This window comes from Gobio gobio (genome assembly GCF_949357685.1).
Source record: "Gobio gobio genome assembly, chromosome: 13".
In the NCBI taxonomy this organism is placed as follows: domain Eukaryota; kingdom Metazoa; phylum Chordata; class Actinopteri; order Cypriniformes; family Gobionidae; genus Gobio; species Gobio gobio.
Genome location: NC_137106.1, coordinates 15,682,377 through 15,694,799, shown reverse-complemented (window position 1 = coordinate 15,694,799; position 12,423 = coordinate 15,682,377). Strand labels below are relative to the sequence as shown.

Genomic DNA, 12,423 nt, shown 5'->3' with positions numbered 1-12,423 from the left:
CATGAACTTTCTTAGAAGGACTAATACTGTCACACCCACAGAGGAAGTGTCATTCACAAAAACATAATGACTCAAAACTTACTGTCTGAGGAGTTGCCTGCCCTGTTTCCATGTTAACTGGCTGTTCTGAGGTATAGCAGAGACCTCTGTATCTTTGGTATCTTCTTTAAGAAACAAAAGAAACAATAAAACCACATCAGTGAATCCTGAACAAAATTCATACACATGCATTTTAACAAATTTAATCATTATATTAAGCAAGACCTTAATAGTGTTACAAAAGATTTCCAATAAATGCTGTTCTTTTGAATTTTCTATTCATCAAAGAATCCTGAAACATTAATAATAATAATAATAAGAAAATGTCTCTTAAGCACCAAATTGGCATATTAGAATGATTTCTGAAGGATCATGTGACACTGAAGACTGGCTGCTGAAAATTCACAGGAAACAATTACACTTTAAAAGTGTTTTATTTAATTTTAAAATTGTTAAAATATTTCACAACATTACAGTCTTTCTGATCAAATAAATGCAGCCTTGAGAGACCGGCCTCCAAAACTTTTGAATGGTAGTTTATAAACACATTTTCAAAAGTAGGTTGAATCCTCTTACCTGATTCAAAGCTAGGCATTTTTACTTCACCTTGATTTAGTTCTGTCCCATATTTTAATTTATGGTATTTTGCTCTGGTGATGGAAGAGAGAAGCTTTGTTAAAATACAAAAAATATATATTTTTTATGAATACATTTACAAATTTCATGACTTTTTATCATAACATTTAAAAAAGGATTAAGAAATAATACATAAAAAAAAACAGGTTTCATTAGTTAACATGAACTAATAATGAACTGCTCTTCTACAGCATTTATTAGTCTGAGTTAATGTTAAATTTCAACATTTCCTGATACATCATTAAAATCAAATGTTGTATTTGTTAACAATAGTTAAGTGCACTGAAAACTAACATGAACAAACAAAGAATAGCTGTATTTTTATTAACTAACGTTAACAAAGATGAACAAATACAGTGAAAAATGTATTGCGCATGGTTAGTTAATGTTAACAAATGAAACCTTATTGTAAAGCATTACCAAAATAATAATGTAAAAAAAATGCACTGTTAGGGGAAAAACATTACAAACCTTTCTTGCTTTAATGCATATTCTAACATTTTTATTCTTCTAACAAGGTCATTCTTTAAATTTTCTTGGCCCTTTCTTTCTCCTTGAAGGAACGCTATCCGGGCCTGGAAGACAAAAGCAAGTCAAGTTAGCCTAGTTGTCATCTTGTGAATTGTATGTAATGAGCAAGAAAGACTTGGCACTGAAACAATATATTGACTAATAGATAGCGACGTCCTTGTTGACGTCAAACAAAAAGGAACATTTAGCGAAACGTATTTGTGAACAAATTGTTTGATTGGTGCAGTTCTTTTGAAAGAATCAGTGGAAACGATTGGCAAATCAGTCTGAATTGAACCCAGAACTCAGGTTTGATTGGATGCGAGATCTCCAACCCCCCAAACAAGTACAGATCTCTTATTTTCTAAAGAGGAACCAACACAAGGCCACTGGCCGGCGACAGCCCAGAGGAACAGAGCTCTACAGAGCAGGTTAACATTAGCAAATGAGAGCAGCTGTGCAACTTGACCCCTGTTAAAGGCCAGGAAGTGAATGAGAGGAGGCAAGGGGAGGGGGTATTTATAGACAACCCAAACCATCAACCTTCCTGGAGAAAAAGAGATCTTGCAGGCTCTCATGACACTTGTTTGTTTGGCAGGTAAACTAGAGGAGGGTTTTTCGTAGAAACAGGGAAGTTGATGTGGGCTTGTCGTTTACAATCTCGATGAAGCAATATTTTGCTAAAGTGCATGATGACAGAAAGAAACATGGGGTTTAATAAGGGCTGGTAGATTTTACAGCAAAAAAGTTTACAGTTTTGAACCATAGCATAGAAAGCAGATAGGGATGTGAGATATACAATATCATATCGAGATTGCGATAAAATTTATGTCAATAATGATGATAAGCTCTGGACATTTTTATCCGATATGGATTAATCTCAGCCTATCACAAAGCAGAAATAACCACGACAACAGCTATGCATGATGCTAAAGCCTTATTTATACTTTCGCCTGGCTCTGTATTGTTTGAAATGACAGAGGGCGACGGACTAATTGTTCTATAAACCATCAGGAAACAGCGGTGAGAAGAAGTAATGTACACAGGTGACGATGTTTATTTTAGTACACTTTAGTAAACCAAAAATCACACTACAAAAGAATTGTGTAAAACTCAGTAAACCTTTTTATTATTACTTGTGGCATCAGAACAAAATGTATGTGCACGTGTATCCAACTAATTTAACGATCTCTTAAATATTTCCTAATTTCACTAAACATTTTCATTTAGTTTCGTGAATTTTTTATTTATTAAACATGGATCTTTATTTTCAATAAAAGGGCTTATTTCTGCGTTTGTAGGCTCATTTTGTACGTGCAAACTGGGTGCCGGTTTGATGAGACGACCCAAAAAAAAAGTGCTGCACTACCGCCCACTCCGCGATGACGTAATTTTTCCCACGCGCACCTTCGCGCTCGTGCGGACGCGGCGAGTATAAACAAAGCTTAAGTGATTTCTGCGTCTCTGTGTGACTGAACAATGAGGTTTCACAAACTCACACACGTGACACTCATGGTGTTTTCAGCGTCTGTCGTCTCAATCAGCTTTATACAAACAGGAAAACAGGTCTCATCACATCTTGTCCGCTAAACTAGCAAGTTATTTGTATTGTTGCTGTTTTATTCGATGTAAATATCTAAATGTTAGTGTGAAGAAGAAAAAATTGACTTTTAGATATCAATCTGCATATGCGATGAACATAGGTTATGCTCATCTTTGTTCGCTTCTTTGAAGGAGGCTATATAAAACGCCTCCATATTTAATGAAGCACATACAAAAGACCTAAACCAGAAGCAATGAGACATGTATTACAGAAAATCGAAGTTTGTTGCGCATAACCCCTATATATATGGACATGAACTTCACAAGCTTTTCATAGCTTCATATGAGGAAAAACTACCATCAAATACACACTGAAAAAAAACAAGATTGGTTTAACTACAAGCAATTATGAGAGAAAAATATCACTTCTGTATACTAAAATCTATTTTTCAAAGTAATAATACTATTATTTCTAAGGAATATCATAAGATATTTTATTTTATATAAGAACCAATATATTTTCTCATCCATGTTTTAAATTAATACTGTTCTGTTGTGCAGCATCTTATTTGACAAAAAAAGCAATATTTTGTTGTAAATTAATTGTAAAAGCTTGATTAAATTGTTAAAGTTTATATAAATTTGTATTAAATCATTAAACAGAATCCAGAGAAAGCTCCACTCGTGATGTGACGACAACAAATATAGGATCTTACATAATCAGGGTTTCTGCAGGTTTCACCAAGTCAAATTTAAGACTTTTTAAAACCATTATGAATCAAATTTAAGACCTATATCAAACAATAAAAAAAATTGAACAAAGGAAATGCAGAATCACAGAATTACTCACAAAGCAAGTGAATTTACCGGTACTCAAATTGAACAAAGTATCAGTAAACTTGCACTTCCCCACAGCTCGATCCCACCAGAATTTCACAATATATTTTTTGGCTGATTTGTTTGAGATAAATGACTTTGATGGTAATTTCCAGAAATGTACATGTTTTTAATTTTGTTTTTCATAATTAGGATGCCACATTTTCCATATTATTATGTTAGATGCACAATTGTTACACACAACAATAAAACAAACAAAATGCATAAATATTGTTTGGGGTCTTAAAAAAAAAAAGAGAAAAGGCTAGGCCGGTGGTGTGCTATCTAGCTTTAATAACACGACCGCTTATAGGGTTATACCACAGCAATAAGCAACTGCTTAAGTTCTCAAGTAATTAAGTAATCAAGTAAACAGTCAGTAATAAAATAAAAACTTTAAAGTAGTTTAAGTACTGTTTTTCCCCTGTTGTTGTTGTTTGTTTAACATTAACGACAAAGAAAGGAGCGGGTATGGGATATATTATGTTGCTTTCACTTTAAGACCTACGGTAATGTGCAGATCCAATACTGACATGCGTCCCAAACTTGTTTACTCAAGACACACCTGCCAATATGGACATAAACAGTCATAATTATGTGTGTATTTGATCGTTCAAGGGCAATAAGCCTAGAAAAAGGACATATTACTGTACACTCGCGCGAGCGTTGACAGGTGGCAAATGCATGCACAGAATCTGCAGCCAGTCTGACGTCGGTCCGTGCGTCAGGACCAAATTGAGTTTGTGGTTTACATCGCTTTCATTTACTCTTTTTTTAGTGCTATCAGGCATATCTTTTTATTTGGTCATTCATCCACCTTGTGCAATCACTTCGCCTGGCTCATGCGAGACAGTAGGTGAGAAAGATTTGCCTTTGCTTTCACGATCACAGAACTGGAGAACTGAAGCTGAAGAATAAAATCCGTTTTATGTGTCTGTGGTACAATCCGAAAGAGACTTGTGCTAATAACATGAAAGCTGACTGGCTGCAATATAAGATGCATGTTGGTCTAATTTGTAGTTGTAATACAGCGAATTACACTTGGACTAGAGAAAGAAAGAACCACAACACCCCGGAATAAACACACACACACTAAAGGGAAAATTAACACGTGTTTAAAATTATTTAAGACCTAGAACTCAATACTTCAGTGAATTTAAGACTTTTTAAGGCCTAACATTTTGATTTTGAAATGTAAGACTTTTTCTAAACTAAATAATAAAACTAAACCTAAGAAAGATGCGAGAGAACACAGTCTAGCTGGGCAGTGCTGAAAGCCATTACACTCTTGGATGGAGTTTTCACACAAGACAGCTGTCAGTACTTGTCTTCAGATTGTGAACACTTTGGAACGAGACTGACACACAGAGGCCTGCAAAAGCACACCATGTGTACGATCCCGCATCTCTGAACTACAGGCTCACACACAGACCAAAATACGACATGTATATCTCAGTAACTGTTACTGTATGAGGTGATACAAGTACTTGAGAAGAACAGTCCAAGCGTCAGGCTGGAGTGTGCTTTCACAATCCACCCCCATGTTCACAGCGCTGGAATCAACGTGTGAGGTCACTACATCGAGACGCCTTACAGGCAGTCCGAGGGGAAACATAGTGAGATCACTGGACAAATCTAGAGCCTTACAAAGGAGCAAGCTGCAGCGCATGGGGCAAGAATAGCCCTCACCGACGCATGACACATTCCAGCATACAGTTGTCAGATTAAATAGTTAACAACAGTACAGAATATTACAAGCAAATGACGATTTATCCCTAAAACAGGAATAACCTGTCGTCTTTAATAGAAAGGGTCGATAAAGACAGATGCTCTGATGAAAGCTGCTCGAGCTTTTTTAATTACTCCAAAATAAACTCTCCTGGAGGAAGACTTCACCTAAAAGGCCACTAAATAGCAAGATGAGCCAAAGAATGCAAACTATGTAGTGCTAATAAAAAATGGCTTTGAACAAGTTTGGGGTTGGTAAGACCAAAGTCTCTTGTGCTCACCAAGGCTGCATTTATTTATACAGTAAAAACAGTAATTGTGAAATAAATATTACTACAATTTAAAATTGCGTTTGCTATTTTTTTATACATCTATTCCTGTGATGGTGAAGCTGAATTTCCTTTACTCCAGTCTTCCGTCACATGATCCTTTACAATTCTAATATGCAGATTTGCGGTTTAAGAAACATTGATAATCAGAAATTCAAAAAGTTGTGCTGCTTAATATTTTTTATGTGACGTCAGCAGCACCCTAACTTCAGATCTGACGCTGCTGTCCTCAGACTGCTGTGACGTGTGGTTCTGCGGTTAGATATATCTCGGCTATCCTTATTGTCGAGCCCTGCCTTCTGCTGAAATAAAAGAGGTAACCTTCCTCCGACTCATCTAGAAGCAAGGACTAAAATAAAGCAATTTAATGTTTAGTTAATATTAATATAAAAATAAAAAAAATCTAAACACTCACAAGATACAGATGACATCTTCCACTTTTAAACATCCTTTCCCAGAACAGGACTAGTAAATGTGTGGATATTCATTTCAACTCTACAATGACTTCCTCAAAACTCCCCCATCCCTCAAAAACAAGTTCTCTGAAAGTTAACATTTTAAAACAATCCCACCACATCTAGTTAATCATAGTCTTCTGGTAAAGTGTAAGTTCACCACACAAGAGTTCTCCAAGAAACAACCATGCTGCTTGAAGCGATCATATTACTACCATCTCAGAAATGGGATATGTGCATTAAGATCTGAATATTAATGAGCTGAGTCAGTATTAGTAGAGCATTAAGCCATTCGTTTTTAAGTTGAGGACACGTCGACGGCATGAATCTATTGCTTCTGAACTAACTTGACTAGACCTACATCAGTTTAACTGTACTGTGTGAAGTGCTGGCAGGTAATACTAAGGAACACTGTTGTATTAAAACAGCCTTGCTAGTGTCAGCAGAGTGTGAGGATGGCTACTAGTACACATATGGTCAGGAACAGCTGGCTCGCTGCTCACAGCCCCGAGCAACTCTCTGATGCTTGCTGGAAATCTCTGTCACCTACCAGATTTAAAGATCGGCAGAACAGCATTTCAGCTGTGTGAACTGAACAGACACTAAAAATACTCTGCCTGCTGTGGGAGAAAACAGCTGAATGAGGGGACCCTATAGATTTAATAATAGTACAATGGAAATATACTGGAAATGTAATGGTAGAATATTTATACAAGTAAAATGTGCTTCTAAACCAGACTGTTTAGCACATTTAAAGCAGAGCTTGCTTTATATTTCAGTTATAAATAAATTGCATGAAGGAGTTTTTAAGGAGGCATAATTATGGTTGCAAAACGCCACTACAATGTATCAATTAGCTATGGTTATCACATCTGATTGGTTAAGCTTAGGCTATGGGATGTCTTACTTTATTTTGACGGCAATTGTCTGTGTTCATGAAATTTCATAACAGTGTGAGCAATGAAAAGTGGAAGTAAAGTGATTTTGTTATATTTGTTGGTAGAGAAGAAATGTACAAACGTAACGTAAGATATTTGATATTAATTACTTGCTTATTCCACTGTTGTTATTGTAAACTAAAACTATTAAAACTCTTTTTTCATTGAGTGAAATAAGGTTGAAATAAAATATAAATATCAGATGACAAACTTAAAACGAAAATTAGAAATGATGTTTTGCTGGCTAACTGAAATAAAATAACTTTAAGCTGAAGTACTAAAATAAGAAAATTAAAGCTAAATAGAAATACTAAAAAGCAAAAGCTAATGGCAAAAGGACATAAAATTACTAAAACAAACTAAATTGATAACTGAAAATATTAAAGGGGTGGTTAACCACGATTTCACTATTCTAACTTTAGCTAGCGTGTAATGTTGCTGCTTGAGCATAAACAACATCTGCAAAGTTACAACGTTCAAAGTTTAAAGCAAAGGGAGATATTTGCTTTTAAAGAAATCAATTTCTAAGGACTACAGCAAACGGCCGGTAGGCGACTACACACGTTCCTCCAGGGTCTCTGACATTACCAGACCCAATATTTACATAAACCCCTCCTCCGAGAATATTAAATAAGGGGGGCGAGGCCATTTTGTATCGCTGCGGGGAAGCATTGTTGTGGTTAGTAGGCTGGAGTGGTGTTGCTGCAATGCCGACGAAATGCTGTTATTTTCACCCGGATTGCAGGTCTGGGGTACTTGCTTTGTTCAGCCTTCCTAGGGACGGGGGTGCGTTGCAGTGCATTTAACATAAAGCATGTTATATATGCATGTGTGTATGAGACAGAGGGGAAAGGGTCGCAGATATATGCTGCCCATCATTAATCAAAGCACGAGACAGACAGGGGTCGGAGGAGAAGACTGGAAAATAATGGACAATATTCGTCTGTATTTGCAATACACGAGCCACGGTTCAGCTGTGCGAGACAAACACTGCCAGTGCGTGGATGCACGACGCGCGCGGCTCCCGCTGCACATTTCACGGAGGAAAGCTTTCCACAATCTTCGCAAGTTCAATGCAGGATTTGCACAACGGCTTGTCCTGAAAGATGGATTTAAAAACAGAAGCTGTTTACGGGCCACAACCTGTAAGTATGATTTATTTTTCGTCGATGTGTTTTCCTGTAATAGGTTAATTGTACGTTGTATCAAGGAAGTAAACAGATGACAACGCTGTTCTGCAAACCAGTCTGTTAAATACTCATTCATACTTAACGTTATCCGACAAACACCGAACATTACAAACACCTAACGTTAAAATCTCAAGAGCGAACTTGGCATTAGTGTAAATTATTCTTTGATTAGAGCTTTTATGTATTGTTTATCTACAGGCATGCTAAACATGGTTCTGTGTGTGATTTGGCTACTAGTAAAGCCAATGTTTAGTGTTCGTTTTGGGTTAATAGTTCTTGCGACATATTTGGCTATAATCGTTCTAAAAATACAAAAGTAACAGTGCCATTCAGTAGCGATCACTATAGATCCACAGTCTTTCCTCTTGAGGACTGAACAGGTTCTGCTCGAATAATCTTCACTAAAATGTTCTGGGTCTGATTCGGGCTCAGATTGGTATGGTTTTATTGACGCCATTGTTTCCAATACTGACCAAAGCACAGCCTCCGGTAAAGGTAAGGGGCGTGACGTTTCCGACAAACGTGCACTGCGGTTAGCGAATCAGAACACACTGGGCCAGCTAACCAATCTGAGCCCATTGCGTATTTTTGAGGGACTGGCTTCATACAACCCGGAAACCATCAGACCGTTTTTACAAGGAGGGACAGAGCAGTGTAGAATAAAGGTCAAATATATGAAAAATAATGATTTTTTTTAAAAACGAAGCATGAACACGTTACAGTGCACCCCACAAACACAATCAAGCCTTCGAAAGAATGTGTTTTACCACCCCTTTAAATAAAAGCCAATTCAAAACATTAATAATAAATATTTAAAGCCACAAATTGTGATTTTTCGCCGCTAGAGGTTGCTTGATGACGCCTTGATTCCGGGGAGCTTTTATTATGCTGCAGACAACAGCTTAAGGGTAACGCAGTGCTGTTTTATCATATTAAATACATTTGCGTGTGTTGAAAGTTATGTTATAATGCAAGCGTTCGCTCTGCAGCTACAATGAGACACTTGTTCACACTGCAGATCGCCAGATGGATATTAGGCATGGTAAAACATGGTATTCGTGTTATATCAAGAAAACAAGATTTAAACAATAAGACTAACTGTGTTGAGCTATATAACAATTAGTGTTGTCAAAAGTACCGACTTTGGTTCGTAATCGTAAACACCTCTGACAAGGCTTGTTGCGATAGTCGGTGTTGCCGGTGTTCAGGCGAAACACTGGTTACACCACTTACCCACCGCGGCACCGCCCCCACGTCGTTTCGATTTTTTTCATTTTTTTTATAGCCCATAACACTCAGACGTTTATTCTTTAGCATTGTTGGGAGAAGTAAAATTTACAAATGTGGTTTCAACAACCAGATGCATTTACACCTGTTCAGTTTTGACTGTAATGTGGCTAGGGCTGGGCCGATAAACGATATATCGAATCGCGATAAAAATTAATGTTGATAACGATGATAAGCTCTGGACGTTTTTACTCGATATAGATTACCGAATTGCGCAAAAGAAATAAACGCGACAACAGCCAGTCAGAGCCAGTCAGCGTGCAGCTTTTAACGTGCACAATCAAAAGTACACAAGTGGAAATGAGTGGATGCGGCGACAAACGTTAATTCAAAAGTGAAACTAACCTTGAGTCCTCATCCAAAGACGATGAATTTGTTGATAAAAGGTAGCACGAATTGTTACTCATTTGAACCGCGTAACACAGATCATATCCGCTCTGGTTAAAGTCCAAACGGCAGCGCGAGTTCACTAGAAGAGATCCACTCTGAACAGTCTGAACAGATGCAAACTCTAAAGCGCATTGTGAGATCCAGAAGCGCGTGCATTCAACGAAAAACACAAATGTCTCGTTGATTTAAGCTAGTTTAATGGCAGATGTAACACCGCTGACAAACAGGAGAAACACTGTGTGCAGTGATACAGTCAGAAGGCTTTTCCATCTCGTCCATAATTTGCCATCAATTTACTGATGTAACACTAACTGCACCGCATGGTACTGTGGCGGAAATGTGGGATATTCATATAGAATTATATTATTAATGTAGACATGTATTAAATGTATTAAAGGAGTAATGGAATATTATTACAGTATTTTTTTGTGATTGAGCTATAGAATTTGTGCATTTATGCTAAATGTTTTTAGGCTAGGTCTACTGTTTTTCATACAAATACCATAGAAACCATATAAATACATTTTACCAAGGCAGTTTTTAACTGTGGTTATCATGATCTAAATCTATGATACTATGGAAGACCAATGTCTCATTTTAATAAAAATCAGTCATCATATATTTTACCATATAAAAATGAGGTTGTTACAATTTTTACAGATGTCCATGTTTTTGTTAATGCACATAAATGTACATCTGCATCCTCCTAACTCAAGTTACTACTACTGTCAGCTCACTGTCAAATGTGCATTTCTAAGAGACAAAACATGTAATATTATTAATACTGCAGCTGAAGATGTATGCCAAAGTCAGGCAACACAAACCTGTTTCATGACTAGAAACAATATCACCTATTAGAACATGCAGAAACTAAAACATTCATTTTTTCTATTAAGACATTTATTTTGTTAAGGAAAAATTACTGGAAGTGTTTGTCATATTCTGACAACAAAGAGTAGTTTAAAACCACAATTAACAGTCTGGTTTGTACAACCTTCACTTAGGAGCAAACATCTGCCTTTAAATTTGAAAGAAATACATATTTGACATTTATCGTGATGATTATCGATTTCGACTGATATGAAAAGGCCCAGACCACCTCCTGAAGTGGCTTTTAGTATTTTGTGCATTTGTTCTAAATGCTCCTGTTGTCTTCTGTGCCGAGACTTGAGTTTTGTTTGATACATTCAAGAAGCGTGTTTTCTTTGAGCAGGTAAAATTAAAGGTTCAGTTCATATAACTGACTGACAAAATTATATACAAGAGGATGCAGAGCATTGTGATGCATCGTGATATTGAATTGAACCGAATCGATGGCATGATAATCGTAATCGAACCGAACCAAGAGACCAGTGTAGGTTCACACCCTTAGTTTATCGGTGTTGTCACACATCGATTAACCAGTGGGAAAATTTCCTCACCTTCACATCCCTACCTCTGACTGGCCATTGTGCTCACATGCTCATCAAATATGTCTGTGATTGGCAACGATCAGCGCTTCAAAAACATGTTGTAAATATACATCAATGACGCTTTTGACCGAGCGCTTACACAGATACACACGGGAGCGTTTGAATACAGGCGTCTATTAGCGGACTGATCCACTGATCCGACACCTGCTTGTGCTTTCAAACGCTCCCGCACCCAATTTCAAAACACTTTCAAACTCTTCCGTGTGCTTTCAAACGTATCATTGTAGCCAATCACAGACATATCCAGTGAGCACGGCGTGAGAACCAACACAAATAACAGTGATTCGTTTTCTATCGATGAATGTATCCAAACAGTTGCTCACCTGTCTAATAAAACACATAATATATTAAAGCATCTTTGGTGTTTCCATGGTTTCTACAAAATGAAACCAGAAAATAAGGGGTTACGCAGGTATGATGTCATTGATAGTATGATGTGATTGATTTAAACATTCTTGGAAACATTTGGGACAATGCAAGTAACAAGTCAACAAAATATATATATATAACACTGTTATGCGGAGCAAACATGAACTGATCTTCTCTTACGCATTAATAACAGTTACAGTGCAAAATAAACATGAATGAGCATCTGAAAGAGTGTTAAAAGATATAGTACAACTTCGCGAAATCCATATCATGTCACATGGAATCGATCAATCAACCATAGTGTCAATAAAACAGCTTGTAAACAATGTCATGTAACACCCTCAGAAAAATTTACCTCAGAAAAACCATATCCAGTGTCCATAAACTTTAACAAAACAAAGGGCAGGATTTATATGCTCCGAGAACGGACACTGACCTAGTGATACAAATCACACAGGTCTGTTCCAGTTGATATTTATAGTAGTAAAAATAAATTTGTTCAGTTAGAAAACAGTCTAACTACAATTAAAAACTGAACCTGCCGCGTGAGCCGAACAAGAGTCAGATTTCCTTCATCACGAGAGTCAGGAGCACAATGACAAGATGATTGCGGAAGATTTGGGTTTCAAAGTGAAATGTAAAAGCGCCTATTTAAGCGAGTT

General features: G+C 36.9%; 1 protein-coding gene across 2 annotated transcripts in view; it reads right to left on the bottom strand.

Moving 5' to 3' along the window:
* strn3 (striatin, calmodulin binding protein 3) overlaps positions 1-12,423 on the bottom strand; it is a 31,459-nt gene that overhangs the window by 14,976 nt on the left and 4,060 nt on the right. Inside the window, exons 2-4 of one of the 2 annotated variants that reach the window (XM_079833289.1) lie at positions 1,147-1,250; positions 616-689; positions 83-164 (exon numbers count right to left, since the gene is read on the bottom strand). In XM_079833289.1, the coding sequence (XP_079689415.1) occupies positions 83-164; positions 616-689; positions 1,147-1,250 (260 nt within the window). The remainder of the gene's footprint in view (positions 1-82; positions 165-615; positions 690-1,146; positions 1,251-12,423) is intronic. The other variant, XM_079833290.1, reaches the window with a different exon arrangement.